Source organism: Oncorhynchus masou, chromosome 17 (assembly GCF_036934945.1).
Source record: "Oncorhynchus masou masou isolate Uvic2021 chromosome 17, UVic_Omas_1.1, whole genome shotgun sequence".
NCBI lineage: Eukaryota > Metazoa > Chordata > Actinopteri > Salmoniformes > Salmonidae > Oncorhynchus > Oncorhynchus masou.
Genome location: NC_088228.1, coordinates 21,333,957 through 21,354,899, shown reverse-complemented (window position 1 = coordinate 21,354,899; position 20,943 = coordinate 21,333,957). Strand labels below are relative to the sequence as shown.

Below are 20,943 nucleotides of genomic sequence, written 5' to 3'. Positions count from 1 at the left end.
TGACATTGCTTTCAGAGGCAGTTTGGAACTCATGTAGTGAATTTTTACTCACTACACGATTCCGCACTCGGCAGTCCCGTTATGTGAGCTTGTGTGGTTTACCTCTTCACGGCTGAGCCATTGTTGCTCCTAGACGTTTCCACTTCACAATAACAGCACTGACCGGGGCAGCTCTAGCAGGGCAGAAATTTAAACAAATGACTTGTTGGAAAGGTGGCATCCTATGACGGTGCCACGTTGAAAGTCACAGCACTATTCAGTAAAGCCATTCTACTGCTAATGTTTGTCTAAGAAGATTGCATGACTGTGCGCTCAATTTTATACACCTGAGCAACAGGTGTGGCTGAAATAGCTGAATCCACTCATTTGAAGGGGTGTCCACATACTTTTGAATATATAGTGTATGTGTACTTTGACAATGTAAGTAGTTTATGTCAACAAAGTCTGCTCAATTGAGAAAGAGATGACAGATGCCTCATGCTGTGATTGACAGCTGGGTCCTATTTTCTCTCCCTAAGATGGAATATAATGATGTTCTCAGGCTGTGACTCCGAGGGATGCTGTAAGCTCACCCACAGAGAGGCAGTGCTACATGGACTCCTGAGGAGCATCTTCAGGCACACGGTCAACTTTAAAGGATTGCAGTAAGTCCACTCTATAGGGTTGCAGTAAGAGAGGAGGGTGGCTGTTACCATGGTGCTGCATGGGGAGAAAATTGAGCTGTGCTGGAGTGGAATGGTGGAAAAATCGAAAAATATCTGATAAAAGGGATAGTCATGTGTTACATAAGTTAATCACCTTCTGATAACTGACAATTGCTGACTCTTATACCAGCAAAAGAAGCTGCTCACTCAGTTAATAATTTAAGTTACAAGCTATGGGAATTGAGGGGTATAACTAAACACGTACAAATAATGAATTAGAGTCAAAGTAGGATGAAACAGAAAATGAAATGATTTTCTGTATATAATAATTATACAGGAACTCAAGAGGTGACAATGAAAACAGCCCTGCAAATAACTAATGTTAACTTGATTGTTCAAGGAAGCAGTCCCGCACAAACTGTGAAGATAAAGTAATCAAGATAAGACGCAACTGTGAAAGTCAGGGAACATTAGACTACTCACTTTCAGTCTTACGTTCCTCCTTTTTAAACCAAGAATAACTCAATGCAAAGACAAAGTTCTCTGCAAATAATTTATTTAGGTATACAAATACAGAACATCTCTTGGTTGTTTTTCAGAAAATAGGTACATCTTGGCATTCTAGCAAATCCACTTGTGTTGGACGTGTTCTGGTTGCAACATGTATCATGATTTTAATACAAAATGAAAGTATTTTGGAGACAGGATTTGTATTATCAAATACATGTTCACTGACAAAATAAAAAATATACTGTAACATGAGTGAAATGTCTCGGAGTCATTAGTCAATCTTCCGTTGCATTTTCAAACTCAAAATTCTTGACTCTAAGCCATGCCACTGAAAGCTTGATTGCCGAATGAAAACAAGTCCAGTTAAAAGATGTTGCCATTGCTTGAAACATCAAACAGTCTAAACCAAAGACTATTGAAAAGGATGACAGATGTATACATTGGTTTGAAAATGCATTCATACAATGAGTCATTTTGCATTTTATTTTTGTTTTGTCTTGTGCTTTGGCCTTCTTGTTGGATGTACCTCTTATGAAATACACTTAACAAGTTTATTAAAAATAACATTTCCATTCAATTTCAAATCATGTTAAGAGATGTTCTATTAGTCATTAACTTTATTCAAATAGAGGCTTTCAAAAGATTAATCCTCTACTTTTGTGAAAAACCCTCAATCTCATTCTGAATTACATACATCCACAATCCTAGTGTATGATGTACACAAAGTCTTTTCCAAAGTATTCTTGCTCATTAAAATCAAAGGACTTTGGTTTTATTCGTTCTCCCAATCTGGTCAGCTCCTCAGATCTAGAATTGCAAAGTTTCTATTCGACCAAGAACCTATACGCTCCAATCCCCGGACTGGCCATGAAAGAAATGGAGCCGTAATTTCCAGAGGCTTTGATGAGATCTGAAGGATCTTAAACAAGCTCAAGTACCTATAGAGAAAGAAAAATACAGGTGAGCAGAAAGAATAAACCATGTAGCCTACATTTTTCCTAGGCTGACAAACCTGATACACTTCACGCAGCCACTCCAAAAAAAATCCAATGACAAACTTAATGACGTCCTCCACTGATTTTGTACAATTTACCTGTGAAAAGTGATAACCCAAGTATACACACTAAAGGGTAAAGAGCAAAACAGTGCTTTTTAGACAAACTTCAAGTAGGGCATTCATGTGTTGGTTTGATGGGAAGTTGTGAGGTCAAAGAGGAGCAATAGAGTACAAAAAAGGAAATATATTTTGTTCTTCAGTATTAGGCAATGTCATCTCTAAACCACCCCTCTCCCCAGATAAGTTTATTGCGGATCGACACTGATCTCAAAAACGACCTCTCTAGAATCCATATGACAGAAATCCGTAGTAGTGACGGAGAACTTTAACCCCTGAGTTCCCAAACCAGAGAAAGACAATGCTAAATACATTGGCAGAGTTCAGTGCTCGGTTTCCCAAAAGCATCTTAAGGGTAAGAACCTTGGCAGGAGCATCGTTAAATATCCGAGATGGTCCATCTCTTTGTTATCCATCTCTCTATGACTGCCAATAACTTCATAACCAAGTTAACAAATGTTGCCAATGTCTTTGCAATTGATACAAACAAGCAATGTATTATAAAATGATAATTCAAATGAAAAATGTTCATGCAGTCACCGTCCTCTCTACATGGTGTTTTGGAAAACTCATGTTATATCTTCAGCTGTCTTCAACACTCGTAAGCTTAAGTTCATCACTATTGGGGAACTGGGCTGAGTAAAATACAATCACAAAACAAACCTTGATTGTTCCTTGACTGTTTGCAGCAATCAGCACATTGGACTCCTACAAGAGAGGACACAAACCATGAAACTGTTAAATTAGTACTCATGGTTGATTGACACCATTATTATTCAATTTCTTGATTATGCTTTTACTAAATGACAAATGTGGCCTTAAAGAGTCTGTATAAATGTATCCATAACATTCAAATGATATCATCTGGTAATTAACTTCTCATTTGGTGGATTTAAAAACATTTTTTTTTAGCTGAGCTATGCTGGTCAGGGAAAATCCGTGCAAAGAGAAAGGAACGATGTTGCTACCTCACTCGCCAAACAAGGTCCATGAATTAAGGAGCAAACTGAAGAGGAAATTCAGCTACTGTTGGAGAGGTCGTTATTAAAATGCTTCATTATTGTTGAAACCAACGCGTTTCAACCCATAGCCTTCATCAGGGTTTTTCCAAAAGGTGGTTAATTTGTTATTTCAACCCTGTGTTTTTCTATTTACCAACCATGGATATTGTAGGTGGGTTGATGCGTGTGGGATTACGAACATTATCTTAGACCAAACTGTTTGTGTTTTGAGCCATTCTTGTGTGGCAGTTACTTGTCCTTGTGTGAGAGAGTAATAACATGCTCCACTGGACAGTGGTGTCCTTCTGCCTGGAGGAACGCCCTAGTTTCTTATAGACCCTAGACTGGGACCATTATTAAGGTCACAAGAGAGGCATTTGTTGTCAGAAAATATTTTGTTTGCAGCCATTTTGAGAGGCGTAACCATAACGCAGACATATAAAGAGGATATCAGACATGAATCCCCACTGATCTGACTGACACAGTTCTCCCACTCACCCCGTCAGGCATAGCTCTCCCACTCACCCCGTCAGGCATAGCTCTCCCACTCACCCCGTCAGGCATAGCTCTCCCACTCACCCCGTCAAGCATAGCTCTCCCACTCACCCCGTCAGGCATAGCTCTCCAGCATACGGCGCTGACAAACTCATTGGTGTCATCCTCTTTCTTGTCTTTATCCAACACACTCTTCACAGTGTCAAACTTGAACGTCAGCAGTGTCTTGGACAGCCCCTTGTAGTAGAGATAAAGTGAGTTGTTCTCACTTCCTGCAGAGAGAAGAATGATTGAACTCCAAAATCTGGCAGTTTATCAGATCAGTTTATCAGATCATCATATCAAAGTACTCACTACATTTGAAAGCACCCAAAATGCATTCTTAAACTGAGCACATCCGCAACTGGTCAATCAATAGACTGTCCCCAAACACATTAACTCTAAAGCCATATACGAATGTCAATCTGAGTAAAAGCATTTTCACATCCACTGAAGGACTTTTCCAGGACCACACAGGATGCTGCCAACGAGGTCCCACTTACCACACGCAACATAGTCCCCATTGGAGGCGAGGCCAACAAAGTTCTTCTCATTGATGTGGCCCTTGAATGAGCGCAAGCAGTGGGGCTTGTTTACATTCCACAGCTTTAGCTGGCTGTCTGTTGAGCTGTGTGATACAGAAGAGTAACTATGTCAGCAGAACATGCACTAACGACTACCAAATATGGTAGTAATTATCATATCAGGGACCTAATAGGAAAATGCTGTGACATGTTGGGGAACATTTACAATATGGTCAAATGTAAAGTGTGACATCTCTGAACGTAATTTGTTTTGAGTTGACTTACGCAGATACAATTTCCTCTCCGTTGACAAACTTAGCATAGGACACAGCTTTCCTGTGGCCTTTGAACACCATGATGGGCTGTTTAGTGTTGCGGAGGTCGTAGTAGTGGACACAGTGGTCTGGGAGAAAAACACAAAACGACAGTAGTAAAATCTTTAAAGCATTTTTTTACAAAGTGTAATGCATGTTTCAACTCATCCTTCACCCCCCCAAAAAGGTATGAAGTGCAATGCATGTTTCATCTCATCCTTCACCCAAATCAAGACCTTGGAAGAAGTTTGGAAGAAGAAGTAGCATCACAGATCAACCTACCCGCACATCCAAAAGCAAGGTGATACCTCGATGTGGGACTGAACTTTACACAGCACACATTTGCTTTGGCCTCGATGCTGGCGACTGAATTGTCAAGGTTGGTAGACCATAACTTCACTGAAAGAAACAAAAACCAGATGCAATCCTAGATCAATAACAAAACAGAGGTGTTGAGACTAGCAATATGTTCCCTTTAAACCCAGCAGGCATCTTGTTTATTAGTACCTGGGAGAAGTGCAAACAAACAACTGCATCGCTTCAACATTACCTTTCGCATCATCAGAACCAGAGGCTAGAAGCTTGGGATCCATGAGGTTGAAATCGACACTCCAACATCTTTTCTCATGCTCCTGGAGGAACATCACAGGTGTGAAACAAACATAACTGACTTTTATAACGGAATAGATTTCCATCTATAGAGCAATGTAAATTCACCACAGCTAAAATCTCACTAGCCCAAGAATACTGGGGTACATACTTTAGCAAAGGCTTACTTTGAAGACTTAGTGGATGAAATATGCATTTCATACAGTACATCTGCAAAAGTGTCTGTTTCCATTTAGTAATGGATTGAGTGTAGTGTCCAAAGAAAATCAAACAAAGGTAAAAGCTTCTGGGTATAGTAGGAGGCCTTAGCAGCAACAATCTCCACAGCTGTGGTTTGTTTGTTCCATTGTATTAGAGGAGTTGAATTTGAAAGGGGGGGAACCTCGGGGAATGAGCGCGCCAGGTGCATACCTGATAGACCTTTGACCTTTGGCCAGTGAAACCATCCCACAGGATGACTGTTCCCTCGTAGTCGCTGCTAGCCAACAGATTCTTGTGGTAGCTGCTCCAGCTGATACAGCTGAAATACAAAACACATGGGGATGTAAGAGCCGAGACCTGTTATTCCATGTTTCTATGAGGATTAATGAACATCCCAGATAAAATCTAGAACATTTAAAACAATCCCCAGAATAGGGAACCCACTAAGGTAATGAACATTGTTTAAGTGTGTCATTTCTATTGTAATACAGAGATGGTAATTCTCAACATTAAGACAGGTTGAAAGGTCACCTGATTTTGGAGTTGCACGTCATTTCATTGACAGGGTAATGAATGTCCACAGCATCCTGGATCACTGTTCCATACTCAAACACCTTGATTTTCTTGGTGACGCCAGCGATGGCAAAGTAATCACAGTCACGATCAAATTCAATGCTGCAGAGACAAGAGAGCAAAACAACCTCAATAGCCAATAAGAAGTTGCATCAAACAAGTAACAATGGTAAATTTAGTTGCATGCAATGAAGCATTATTTCATAAGAAGCATGGTAGCATCATAAATGGCGCCCTATTCCCTATAGAGTGCACTACTTTTGACCAGCACTATAAAGGGAATGAGGTGCCAACTGTGAACCACACTAAGTCTCCCATCAGATTGCATTAGTACTTTTCCATAGAGATAGAGGTAGATAAGAGATAGAGCTAGCAACAGACACCGTGGGGCCTTCGGCTACACTCTGGTAGAAAATGGAAGATGTATTGTGATACAAGAGCGCTCTCTGTAGGTCAAATTGGATACTAACCATTAGGATGGTGCTAAATCTAAAAAAAAAAAGAAAACGCAACATGCAACAATTTCAAAGATTTTACTGAGTTACAGTTCATAGGAAGAAATCAGTCCATTTAAATAAATTCATTAGGTCCTAATCTATGGATCTCCCATTTGGGAGCCAGGCCCACCCAATCAGAATGAGTTTTTTCCCACAGAAGGGGTTTATTACAGATATAAATACTCCTTTGCACTCCCCCTCCTCAGACAATCCCGCAGGTGAAGAAGCCGGATGTGGAGGTCCTGGGCTGGCGTGGTTACACGTGGCCTGCGGTTGTACCGACAAATTCTCTAAAACGACGTTGGAGGCAGCTTATGGTAGATAAATGAACATTTAAATCTCTGGCATTAGCTCTGGTGGACATTCCTGCAGTCAGCATACCAATTGCACGCTCCCTCAAAACTTGATGGATTATCTTGGCAAAGAAGATATGATCACCAACAGGGATGTAAACATATGTGTGCATAACATTTGAGAAATAAGCTTTTATGTGCGTAAAAAAATCCCAGACATTTTCCTTTGTTTGTTCATGAAACATGGGACCAACACTTTACATGTTGCATTTATATTTTTGTTCAGATTAGATTCTTTAAGCCATCAAATGCTTTGTGTTTGACAGTTGAGGGTTGACATTACCTAGAGACAATACTGGAGCCGTTGTAGAGATCACTAGCATAAGAAAGGGTCGCCAACGGCCGCACAGAGTTGTACCGTGTGAACTTGGAGAGACACTCCATGAAATCATCCAGTTGATTTAGGTTCCTGCTGTCATCTAAAACAAGACATGACAAACAATAAATATCTAACCCTGAACACCATTAGAAAGTAAACCATATTTTAGTTGTTTATTATCAGATTCGTCATTATGTCTTGCGAACTCCATGCAAGTCAGCCAGAGGGCAGGAGCCTCAAGCCTAAAATAGATTCTGCAAGATAATGCAGCTCAGTCAGCTAAAAATTCAACCTAGGGTTGAAGGGGGTTGTTGTTATGGTAATTTGTGGAAGATGCCATCACCCTTCCTCTTTTGGAATACAAGGACATTACTTTACCCAGAGAAGCCTTTTAAGTAAGTCGAGGGTACCTGTTAATCTGGTCATCCGGTTAGAGAAGTAGCATTGCTCCAGATCTTCAAAGTGCGCTGTGAGCCTCTTTCTACGTGAAGCCAGAGTACTGTTGTACCACGTTTGCCTCTTACCCTTTGGTAAAATAGAAAAGACACAGACAGACACTAAACACATGCATCTGCAAAATGTGAACCTGAACCACCAACATCAATGATTCACAATGGCTGTGTCTCGATTCTCCAACCTTCTCCCAAAGTGTAAACTCATACACTTTCTTGCATGGATTAAACAACACACCACCCAATGATTACACCAATCCTATGCTTTTAAATCCATGACTAGAAAAGTGGAGAACAGGGATGCAACATATGGTTCAGAAAACTAAAGTGGGTCAGACTTACCTGGGAAGTTCCACCAAAACCTGGTGGTTGACTCGGATACTCTGTCGAATCCATAAGACTACTGTAAAGGCAATAATTTGTTTGTTACCGTAAATATATATCAGTGTCTCCTGTAAAAGCTCAACCTTTTCACAACGTTTAAACGAAATTCATACAAAGATCCCAAATGTATATTCTGAGTCAGATAATTACTTTGGTCCTTTCACAAGACCAACTAAAGAACAGGACAGAATTTTGTTTTACCTAGGTGCAGGTGATGGAGCCTCGAAATTGGGCACAGTGCTGTCCAAGTTACGATCCATGTCACTCATTGGTGAGTACAGTCCACTCATTTCCTAGAAAATGCACAATGTATTTAGTTTAAAAAAGAAAACTCCTCAACAGACTTTACCTGCATTTCTGAACATTCTGGGGTGGTTTTTCTGGGACACAGAGTTTTTGTCCAGGACTAGGCTTAATCTGTGTCAGAGAAACCAGACCTCTGACTTCTAATCCATTTCAGGCGGACAGAAATGTTAGGATAGCTAGCTATGTATATTATTTTACCTCAACACGCTTGATATCCTCCTCCAAAAAGTTTAGCTCCTTCTGCAACTGCTCCAGTTGCTGAATGTTAAAACACAATGTCACTCAATAACTAATGGTTATTTCTTAACATAGATTACTACTGTAAGTAAATATTGAAACATAAGATGAGATCCAAAAAATATATGGGGCACACCTCTCTTTTATTTCTTCTTGCTTCTTTGAGGAATTCCATTAAGATCTGACGTTGAGCAGCTTGTGATTCCTATGGGAATAAACATACAGAGTTAATGGTCAATCAAGGCATAACTACAAAGTCACTTAATAGGATTAATTACATTTAATGTTATGAATAAACAAAAGAAAGTGTATTTGATCTGCAGTTATTTTTTGGGGGGGTTCAAGTTTCAACTTTATTTGTCCCAGAGGGCAATTGGTTTTGCAGCAAGGAGCGCATGAGAAGAAATACCTTGCTGCTGGTCGCTGCACGAGCATGCACACCTGGGTTCGATAAGGGGTTATGTTATGGTTAATGTGGTATAGTTTCAGCGAGGTTATGGCAAAGGTTAGGGAAAGGCATAAAAGTTAACATTGGGTGAGTGTCCCGCTGTCCGCCCACCATTCATTTTCTGCTGGTTAAATATATAGTGCTTAAACAAAATATGCATACCGCTTCCAGCTGTTTCTTTTTCTGTACAAGGAGTTCCAGCATTAAGTTGACATTAGCAAGATCTAGGTTTTCTTGGTCTGTGCCCAGGACGTCTTGAAACACTTGCCATCTCGACCCATTCTAAAAACAGGAGAAATAGACAATTAGGCAGGTACTTTTGGAATATTGGTTTAACTGTTGGGTTACTTCACTATTAGACCTTATACACACCAACAACAATTGCTAGGGTAAAGTTAATGGCAGTTTCCTGGACAGACTAAGCAGAATCATGGACTATGAAGCTTTTTCAATGAAGAGTCTCCATTGAGGTTGCTTTTAAATTGAAGACCAGGCTAAATCTGTGTCTGAGAAACTGGCCCATAATGTTGTCTGCATTTTGTAGTAACTTTTGACCCAGGTCTGGTTTCTTGTGCAAGTGTGTGTGTAGGAGACCTGATCAGCTGAAGCACTTACCGGATGGTCCATCTTCAGCCGTTTTTCATCTGATCTCTGTTTTTGTTTGAGAATGAGTTCATTGACTGTAAAAAATCAAAACAAGAGTTAGAATTACTACTGAGGAGGAGTGATGTATTGGAAAAGTTCAAAGATTACTTTTGACCAGGGCCCATACAAAAATAGTGCACCAAATATGGAATAGTTTGTAATTTGGGACAAAGCCGGTGACAAGACTTGGGAAAGACAAGACTTGTACTTACATCTAGGATAGGGAAGCTAGCTACACCACAGCAAACAACATATGTATGACATTGTTTTCAAACCTAATCTAAATCAACAGACAAACCTACCAAGAAAGTTTGGATAGAGCTGATCCACGTTGTCAATGATGTAGTTACATTTTGGGCACCTATTGCTGTCCTCCAAACTCTGGCGAATGCACTTGTAACTGAACACAGAAATAAAATGGGAAAACCAGCATAGGGAAAAATTATTGATGCATTGGTGGAGGTTACCAAAGGAACTAGTTAATATTGATGAATGGTACTAAAAGCTATAGAAATTAAATGGGTGTACTGTAGCCTTGCCAATGTCATCAAGTTTGCTTACCAGAAACTGTGTCCACATTTTGTCATGTGTGCCTCCTCAATCATTTCAAAACAGATCGGGCTGAAAAGAAAATGCAATGCAACATAATTTGGTTAATTAGGAAAATGAACCTTACTTTGACAGTGTTCAACTGTTGAAGTGAGAATAAATAAGTGCGAATAACCAATGAGTCTGGTTTAATGATATGCATTTCTGAGCTTTTGTAGCTACCAGGCTAGCTAGCTGCCAAACGGACATTGTAAACAAGAATGCACTCAAATTGAGCTAGCGAGCGACATATAATTAGCAACCTAGTCCGCAAGCTAATTAGCTAAACAAGTTCGCAAAGTAGCTAGCATTTTGCAGGAAAACTCACCACACAAAATCGTTGCTTTTATCTTCGTAGGAATTCAAGAGACCATTGTAGAGAGGTGCTTGGTGGAGAGGACGTTTTCTGCTGGTGCCAGAAGAGGATGAACTGGGTCTGCTAAGTGTGGCTAAGCTTATTGGAGACTGGACAGCCGCGGCAGGTACGAGCAACCCATCGCCAGTTGTAGCCAGAGTCCGTGAGGGCACAACATTTGAAGAATTATTCACATTCGTACTGACGTTACCGCCTACGCTGGTAGCACCGTTAGCATTGGTAGTGCCACCGGTACTGCTGCTACTTGTCCCAGGCCCCGTTCCACCGCTAGTTTGCTGTTGACGGTTGCTTGACATAATTCAAGCCTGATGCCCAATTCTTCCAAGGCCAAAGACTTGTCTTGTTGTAGTTCACCGCATCCGGGCTCAGCTATTTAGTTAGTTAGCTAGTTAGCTTGCTAGCTAATGTTAGCTTACCAGCTAGTGAGCTACGATAAAATAACAATGTACGAATACACACAGGCTCGCTGTTAGCTAACTTCTTTAGATTAAATTGTAAGCTTTTGTCAACAAGTCAACCATAACAAAGTTACAATAATTATACAATCTTCACCGCTGTCTGTCTACGTTCAGGGAATTAGAAACCATCTCCTGGATCTCCTCGGTTACTCAGATGTCTGACACAAAACGAACCCACATTCCTGGCAAAGATTCATTACTGCCCCCTACTACGCAGGAGTAGTGCGTTATCGCTGCAGGGGTGAACCCTGCCTGCATTGAATGAATGCACCCACACCAATAAAATAGGAGATGCAACAAAATGTATAACATCATTTATATCAGGTTTTGTACTTACATCTAGGATAGTATTGTGTTTTTGTGAAGTATGTAATTGACTTTGTATTATTTGGTATACAGACAGTACCAGTCAAAAGTTTGGACATACCTACTCATTCAAGGGTTTTTCTTTATTTGTACTATTTTCTACATTGTAGAATAATTGTGAATGCATCAACACCATGAAATAACACATATGGAATAATGTAGTAACCAAAAAAGTGTTAAACAAATCAAAATATATTTTATATTTTATATTCTTTAAAGTAGCCCCCCTTTGCCTTGAACTTTGTGAAGCATTTATTTGGACTGCAATTTCTGAGGCTGGTAACTAATGAACTTATCCTCTGCAGCAGAGGTAACTGGGTCTTCCTTTCCTGTGGCGGTCCTCATGAGAGCCAGTTTCATTATAGTGCTTGATGTTTTTTTGCGACTGCACTTGAAGAAACTTTCAAAGTTCTTGAAATGAATCGCATTGACTGACCTTCATGTCTTAAAGTAGGGATGGACTGTCGTTTCTCTTTGCTTATTTGAGCTGTTTTTGCCATAATATGGACTTGGTCTTTTATCAAATAGAGCTATCTTCTGTATACCATCCCTACCTTGTTACAACACACCTGATTTGCTCAAACACATTCAGAAGGGAAAAAAATCCATAAATTAACTTTTAACAAGGCACACCTGTTAATTGAAATGCATTACAGGTCATGAAGCTGGTTGAGAGAATGCCAAGAGTGTGCAAAGCTTTCATCAAGGCAGAGGGTGGCTACTTTGAAGAATCTCAAACATAAAATATATTTAGATTTGTTTAACAATGTTCTGGTTACTACATGATTCCACATGTGTTATTTAATAGTGTTGATGACTTCACTATTATTCTACAACGTAGAAATTAGCAAAAATAAAGAAAAACCCTTGAATGAGTAGGTGTGTCCAAACTTTTGACTGGTCCTGTATATACTTTCCACAAAATTCAGTCTGTAAAAATCTGCAAAGGTTAGATATTGACAGTGCCTAGAGAAAGTATTCACACCCCTTTACTTTTTCATTTTTTGTGTGTTAAAGACTACATTTTAAATGGATTCAATTGAGATTTTGTGTCACTGGCCTATACAAAATACCCCATAATGTAAAAGTGGAATTATGTTTATAGACATGTTGACAAATTCATAAAAAAAGGAAAAGCTTAAATGTCTTGAGTCAATAAGTATTCAACCCATTTGTTATGGCAAGCCTAAATAAGTTCAGGAGTAAAAATGTGCTTAAAAAGTCACATAATAAATTGCATGGACTCACTCTGCGTGCAATAATAGTGTTTAACATGGTTACAGGTAGCCTATTGGTTAAGAGAGTTGGGTCAGTAACCGAAAGGTGGAAAATCAGTCGATGTGCTCTTGAGCAAGGCACTTAACCCTAATTGCTCATGTACGTTGTTCTGGATGAGAGTGTCTGCTAAATTACTAAAATGTCAAATGTAAAAGTATGTTTGAATGACTACCTCATCTCTGCACCCCAAACATACAATTACCTGTAAGGTCCCTCAGTCAAGTAATGAATTTCAAACACAGATTCAATCACAAAGGCCGGAGAAGTTTTCCAATGGCTCGCAAAGAAGGGCACCTATTGGTACATGGGTAAAAAAAAAGCAGACATTGTATATCCCTTTGACCATGGTGAAGTTATTAATTACACTTTGAATGGTGTATCAATACACCCAGTCAATAAAATATACAGGCATCTTACCTAACTCAGTTTATGGAGAGTAAGGAAACCGCGCAGGGATTTCACCATGAGGCCAAAGGTGACCTTAAAACTGTTACAGAGTTGAATGGCTTTGATAGGAGAACTGAGGATGAATCAACAACATTGTAGTTACTCCATTAAACTAACCTTAATGATAGAGTGAAAAGAAGGATAAATAAAATTGTGGCCAAGAAATTAACTGTCCTGAATGTCCTGAATACAAAGCGTTATACAGTATATTTTGGCAAATCCAACACAACACATCACGGAGTACCACTCTTCATATTTTCAAGAATAGTGGTGGCTGCATATATAGATATGTGTGTCATCGGCAAGGACTATGGGAGGAAAATCTAGTTCAGTATACTTTCCAACAAACAATGGGAGGCAAATGTACCTTTCAGCAGGACAATAACCTAAAACTCAAGGCCAAATATACACTGGAGTTGCTTACCAAGATGACATTGAATGTTCCTGAGTGGCCTAGTTACAGTTTTGACTTCGGCTTGAATATCTATGGCAAGACTTGAAAATGGCTGTCTAGCAATGATCAACAACAAACTAGACAGAATAATTTAAAAAATGTGCAAATATTGTATAACCCAGGTGTGCAAAGTTCTGAGAGACTTACCCAGAAAGACTCATAGCTGTATTCGCTGCCAAAGGTGATTCTAACATATATTGACTCAGGGGTGTGAATATTTATGTAAACGTATTTCTGTATTTAATTTTCAATACATTTGCAAAAATGCATGACATTTTTTTTCTCCACTTTATCATTATGGGGTATTGTGTGTAGATGTGTGAGAGAAAAAAATGAATGTAATAAATGTTGAATTCAGGTTGTAACACAATAAAATGTGGAATAAGTCAAGGGGTATGAATACTTTCTGAAGGTACGATATGTTTTTTGGATGTAAAGTTGTCTTGACAAGTTGTGGAGTTAGTGGTGGTGACCATACCTGCCTCATGAAGTTCTGACAGCACACAGCAGAGGGCATGATCACCTCTGTCACACTCCTCACCAAGGCTCATTCACGTGACAACCAAACCATCTCTGTCCATCCACGCTTTATACTAAAATCTCTTTATTCATTCATCTATTTTCTTACATTAGAAGCAATTGGTTTACCTATGTTTCCATATCTACTCTCATTCAGTCAAAGTGGAGTATTGTGCATGTAGGCCTGCACAGCATTCACAGCAAATAATGTTTCCAGTGTTTTCCCTTGTGGAACAGATTTATGAACAGTTCCCTGTGTAATTCAATTAAGATGGAAAAAGGCATACTCAGGCAGAGGAAAAATACTGGATATCTTGTAGAATACATTCGTTTCTCTCATGGACCACCATGGCAAATGTTTATCCTTCCCTGTTCCTTCCCTTTCAAAACAACCTATCTGATTTGTATGTGCATTCATTTATCTCTATTTATGATATTTTTGAATATCACTGTAGCAAATTCATGCCAAGCAACGTTGTATTGTTAAAAAGGTTGGGGAAAATCCCAAAACAGAGGCTAGAGGTGCAATTATTATTTTTGTTTTGCCATGATGCTTAAAAAGTGAAAGGTACAAAAGTGCATAAAGTGAGAAGGTGCTTAAAAACTAAAGTTTATGTTACTTAATCATCATCAAGATAACCTACTCTCCGTCATCTCATACAAAAACAATATTAGTACCGTATTGTTGTTCTTGTGTCCTTCTTTCTGCCATAATTAGCATTTGAAACACAACAGAGACAGTTTACCTCTCTGAAGTAACCAATTCTTATTTACAACAAACAGCCAGAATGCATTCACTACTCACACAACAACAAGTAGCCCACACCTGCTACACATGTTTTATCCCTTTACTGTTGATTTCAATAGTTTTTCACTTGTTTTGCTGTGTTTGCAAAGCAACATTATAATATGACTTGGTGAATAACCTATTAATAAAGGCCAAGTGCAGTTAAAAACATGATTCCTGTTTTTGTTTGTTCTTGATGCCATTTCCACACTATGAGGTTCGAAATACCACTCTGAAATTGTGAAAATGATATATAGACCTAAGATTGTTCTGCTATGGGGCAAACGTGCTATACATAACTTTTTTCAGAAATTTATGAAAATGTTGTCAATTATTTTTGTTTGAAGTTGGATTGAACAGTGTAAAACAATCAGAATGGGGAAATTCCCATTGAAATCACGTATCATTTATGTTTTGCAACTCTAGGGCCCTGCACTGCTCATAAAGCATATTTTATTATTTAAAAAACATTAAATACCGTCAAATAACATCATACCATTAAAACTGTGAAAAATATCACCCAGCTCTATCCCCAAATACATTTTTTACCTTTGGCTGTTGATTGGGATACAACTTACTAATATTTTTTCTGTCACAGCATTCTACAGTATAATCACAGTGTAAGGTGGGAGAGGGCAGTGAATATTCCGTTTCAATCTAGCAAATTATGGTATAGATATCAAAGGGGTTCTGATGTAGTGCAGCTCATATTTTGTTTGTCTGTCCATTTCTTTCTGCAGACAAGCTCCCCAACCCATCCAGGATGGGTTCCCTGGGCATCCCTGAGCTGGACCCTAATGGACTACACAGACTGCAGGACCACTCTGTTCTTAGGGTCCAGATAGCCCCAGCACCAACTGACAAAGCTCCTATAGGTCAGATACCTGTAATGACTACCAATGTCTTGTATTGGTCAATCAGCCAATCACAGATAGATGAGTAGCCCCTGTCAATTGACAACTCCTTATAAAACTTTCAAAGGGCATGATTTAGCCACCACATGTACTGAAAATTAGTAAAATACTGTATAGACCCAAGCTTGTTCCGCTATGGGAAAAAAGTTGTATACATACAACTTGTACATACACTCAATTAGTATTTGGTGGAATTGCCTTTAAATTGTTTAACTTGTGTCAAACGTTTTGGGTAGCCTTCCAAAAGCTTCCAACAATAAGTTGGGTTTATTTTGGCCCATTCCTCCTGACAGAGCTGGTGTAACTGAGTCGGGTTTGTAGGCCTCCTTGCTCACACATGCTTTTTCAGTTTTGCCCACAAATAGTCTATAGGATTGAGGTCAGGGCTTTGTGATGGCCACTCCAATACTTTGACTTTGTTGTCCTTAAGCCACAACTTTGGAAGTATGCTTGTGATCATTGTCCATTTGGAAGACCCATTTGCAACCAAGCTTTAACTTCCTGACTGATGTCTTGAGATGTTGCTTCAATATATCCACCTAATTTTCCTTCCTCATGTTGCCATCTATTTTGTGAAGAGCACCAGTCCCTCCTGCAGCAAAGCAGCCCCACAACATGATGCTGCTACCCCCGTGCTTCATGTTTGGGATGGTGACCTTCAGATTGCAAGCTTCCCCCTTTTTCCTCCAAACATAACGATGGTCATTATGGCCAAACATTTCTATTTTTGTTTCATCAGACCAGAGGACGTTTCTCAAAAATGTACGATCTTTGTCCCCATGTGCAGTTGCAAACCGTAGTCTAGCTTTTTTATGGCAGTCTTGGAACAGTGGCTTCTTCCTTGCTCAGCGGCCTTTCAGATTATGTCGATATAGGACTCGTTTTACTGTCGATATAGATACTTTTGTATCTGTTTCCTCCAGCATCTTCACAGGGTCCTTTGCTTCTGTTCTGGGATTGATTTGCACATTTCGCACCAAAGTATGTTCATCTCTAGGAGACAGAACGCGTCTCCTTCATGAGCGGTATGACGACTGTGTCGTCCCATGTTGTTTATACTTGCGTACTATTGTTTGTACAGATGAACATGGTACCTTCAGGCTTTTGGAAATTGCTCCCAAGGATGACTCAGACTTGTGGAGGTCTACAATTTGTTTTCTAAGGTCTTGGTTAATTTATTTTGATTTCCCCATGATGTCAAGCAAAGAAGCACTGAGTTTGAATTACATCCACAGGCACACCTCCAATTGACTCAAATCATGTCTATTAGCCTATCAGAAGCTTCTAAAGCCATTACCTCATTTTCTGGAATTTTCTAAGCTGTTTAAAGCCACAATCAACTTAGTGTATGTAAACTTCTGACCCACTGGAATTGTGATACAGTGAATTATAAGTGAAATATTCTGTCTGTAAACAATTGTTGGAAAAATGACCTGTGTCATGTGTAACAGTATAGACTTTACGTCCGTTCCCTCGCCCTGACCTGGGCGCGAACCAGGGATGCTCTGCACACGTCAACAGTCACCCACGAAGCATCGTTACCCATCACTCCATAAAAGCCACGGCCATTGTAGAGCAAGGAAAACCACTACTTCAAGGTCTCAGAGCAAGTGACGTCACCGATTGAAACTCCACTAGCGCGCACCACCGCAAACTAGCTATCCATTTCACATCGGCTACACTCACCCCCCTTTTGACCTCCTCCTCTTTCCGCAGCAACCAGTGATCCGGGTCACGGCACCAATGTAACAGTATAGAATTTACGTCCGTCCCCTCGCCCCGATCTGGGCACTCTGCACACGTCAACAGTCACCATCGAAGCATCGTTACCCATCGCTCCACAAAAGTGACCTCCTCTTTCCACCGCAACCAGTGATCTGGGTCACGGCACCAATGTAACAGTATAGACTTTACGTCCGTCCCCTCGCCCGACCGTCTTCCTCGAAGCATCGTTACCCATCGCTCCACAAAAGCCGCGGCTCTTGCAGAGCAAGTGGAACCACTACTTCAAGGTCTCAGAGCAAGTGACGTCACCGATTGAAACGCCACTAGCGCGCACCACCACTAACTAGCTAGCCATTTCACACCGGCTACACATGCACAAAGTAGATGTCCTAACCGACTTGCCAAAACTATAGTTTCTTAACAAGAAATTTGTGGAGTGGTTGAAATGTTTTATTTAATGACTACAACCTAAGTGTATGTAAACTTCTGACTTCTACTGTAAATATGACTTTTTTCAGAGAGTGTAGTAGTTGACCATTGCCCTATAACCTATTAGTGAGAATTGTCAACGGGCAGGGCTATCTGTGATTGACTGTATGACAATTTCAAAACACATGGATGGTCACCAACCATCCTCCTTGAGATCTACTTTCACTCCAACCGTCACATAGCACAACAGATTCCGCCAAGCTTCTTGTTAAGAAGCTAAGTGTAATTATGTGGGTGCAATAAGTATGAAATACTAACTCTTCCATCTTTCCTGTCACAGGATGTGATTATAGTTGACTATAGTAATGTCAGTGTCGGAGAAAGCTTGTGATGACAATGTAAATATAACCACTACTTGTTTCTATTTTATACGATCAATGACTACTCTGTTGCTTCTCTATACCTCCTATTTGATTATGTTTAGCTAACACCCTCTTACTTTCACCATGATCTGTTTTCCTCTCAAAGAAACACCTTGAGCACATGTAAAACAAATACTTACAAACTTTCATTCTAACCTTGTTTATGGACTGTTTATTATGTTATGTAAATAACTGACAAGAGAATTTATCTTGAATGACAACAACCTTTCATTGCAATCTGGTTTCTTTGTTCAACTTTCAACAGCAGAAAACATAAAAAAAATGTGTAATTGAAGAGTGTTTATGCATACTTTTTTAAAAATAAGTTAAAATCTCCAGTATCATCACAAAGTCCATTTCATAAAATCATTAAATAGACTTTGTGATGATACTGGAGATTATACCATATAATCTGCCGTCTATTCATTGCAGAATGCAATGAGTATAGGCCAGGATGGTCCACCATGCAAACAGGGTGTTCTGGCCCTGCATCTTCTGGTGACCGATTGAAAACTGTACAACAATGATATAACAAATTAAGATGCATTATGTATGCCTTCTGTAATGATGACAAGGCAAGGTAGCCAACTCACCTACGGAAGTTTGTTGTTTTCAGGGTCCAATTCCAGCTCCAACTGACAGGTAGAATACGATGTGCCTTTGTTGTTGTTTTTTTTGAAGGGTTGAAGGGTTGGGCTCTATACCATCCTATCAGCCAATCAGGGCTGTGAATGAAAATATCACATTTCATATTCAAATGGTTTTCCTAACAGACTGAGCAGTTTGTGGCTCAGAGAAATAAATGATTAAACATAAATATAAATAAACACACTCAATGAATTATTAGACATAAAGTGATGATTTAAAAATAGAAAGAATTCATGGGGCTTTAAGTTACATTTGCCTCCAAACAATTGTGGGCCCCCTCTTTCATTTTCTACCAATGCTCTTGAAAGCCCCCCCCCCCCCCCCCCACTCCCTCTCGCCATTTGTCCATCCAGCACATCAGGTTGGATTTTCCCCCATTCCTTTTCTGGTCACTCAGATAGGGGTTGGGGTTGGGCAAACTCAAATGAAGGATAATCTCCTAGAGGTCCTTTGCAGTGGGGGATGAGGCCATTCACTTTTTTTTTTACACCGTTGCAGCTGGATCTCAAAGCACTTCGATAAAAAGCGGAATGTTTTGCAGGCAGATCCTCAGGCTGGTTGCGGAATTCTTGCCTCCCACTGTTAGGAACCTTTTTACCCCTTAAGGGGCCCCTGCCATAACCGCCAGTTGCTTCTAGCTGGGCTGTTTGCAAATTGAACCTGACAAAAACAGTGGGGGTGAAAAAATGGGTGCATTTAGAAGTAAAACAGCTGCAATTCAATAAAGAGGTATGATTTCTAGTAAGTTAGTTACATGAGTGATATGGTCCAAATTCTATTACTTTGCAAGCTCTGTTGGACTGGTAGCACACACACCTGCACAGTTGAAATCTTTTATTATTACAATGGCATTGTTCACTGTGAAAAAATACATTATAGCCTAATCAGTAAGAATCTCACTCAAACAAACTTGCAAGGCTGCATGCAAGCTGGCTACTATGTGTTTGTTAACCAATTGCTTATTTGCAGGAAAATTAAAATAAGCAGAATTGAATAAAGAAACTGTAACAAAATTAGTTTGTTCAAATCTAAAGACGCATGTCACCCGGCTCGCGCAATATTAGTGTTCTAAGTGTCGACAGGTGATCGTGATCAGGTCACGATCAGATGTGAGCATGAAGAGATGGTTCATGGACTTCCTATAGCAGTCCCGTGGTATCATTCCTGATAGATTGATAGGAGAGTGGACCACAATCCCATCAATATGACCAATGCTAAGCAGCTTCAATATCCAGATACAATTACAGTAGGCATATCTACAACAGTTTTGAAACCATTATCATCTAATTTGGTAGTTACATGGTCTTATCAAAGTTCTAAAGGACAGTTCATTCCTGGACAACAGGGCCATGAGAAGAAAACCCACAAATTCAACCACACACAATGACAATAAAAAAAACGAAGGAAAAAAAGTTAAGGGGCCAACCTAAGGGCTCCACACTTAATAAGATGTCAATTTTTGTAGTTGAATTTCCTATCTCAAATATTACAATAATATTTTTGTACTAAGGCAAAGTCATCAACACAGTTACCTTCAGAGAGACTCCCACGTAAGATGATGCATATATTTCTCATTAAAGTTAAAGCCCTTCTTACACTATTACCGTGGCAACAAGCTAATTCATTTAAAGTATGGGACATGGTTTATATAAGGCAAGTTACAACTAAATGCAAGTGGTATTTTCCATTGCAATTAGAGTTGACTTGGCAAATAAATCTCTAGATCAGAGTGAAATAGTTTTTGTTCAACTTATGTATTAATGCTGTAAAAAAAAGAATACATACAAAAAAGCTCAGATTTCTGCTGTAGAGGTTTTCAAGCATCCTCAAGACCCCCAACTCTGGTTTGCTCAGTTTGCAGGTGCAT

At 39.6% G+C, this 20,943-nt stretch overlaps 1 protein-coding gene across 3 annotated transcripts; it reads right to left on the bottom strand.

Annotated features, from left to right (window-relative positions):
* Window positions 1-1,183: 1,183 nt before the first annotated feature.
* LOC135558689 (E3 ubiquitin-protein ligase COP1-like) lies at window positions 1,184-11,261 on the bottom strand. 3 transcript variants are annotated; one of them, XM_064992729.1, is made up of 20 exons: window positions 10,582-11,261; window positions 10,227-10,286; window positions 9,968-10,065; window positions 9,636-9,700; window positions 9,183-9,302; window positions 8,709-8,777; window positions 8,534-8,593; window positions 8,231-8,322; window positions 7,988-8,048; window positions 7,604-7,718; window positions 7,158-7,293; window positions 5,983-6,126; window positions 5,662-5,770; window positions 5,192-5,273; window positions 4,924-5,040; window positions 4,613-4,730; window positions 4,307-4,431; window positions 3,876-4,036; window positions 2,932-2,976; window positions 1,184-2,092 (listed from the first exon to the last, which is right to left on the bottom strand). In XM_064992729.1, exons 1-20 carry the CDS (start codon window positions 10,923-10,925, stop codon window positions 2,075-2,077), a joined length of 2,139 nt encoding a protein of 712 aa, XP_064848801.1. In that variant the 5' UTR covers window positions 10,926-11,261; the 3' UTR covers window positions 1,184-2,074. The 3 variants fall into 3 exon arrangements, with proteins under 3 accessions (XP_064848801.1, XP_064848799.1, XP_064848800.1); XM_064992727.1 differs by having other exon boundaries at window positions 1,184-2,976; XM_064992728.1 differs by having other exon boundaries at window positions 1,184-2,976; window positions 5,192-5,270.
* Between the last annotated feature and the right edge of the window lie 9,682 nt (window positions 11,262-20,943).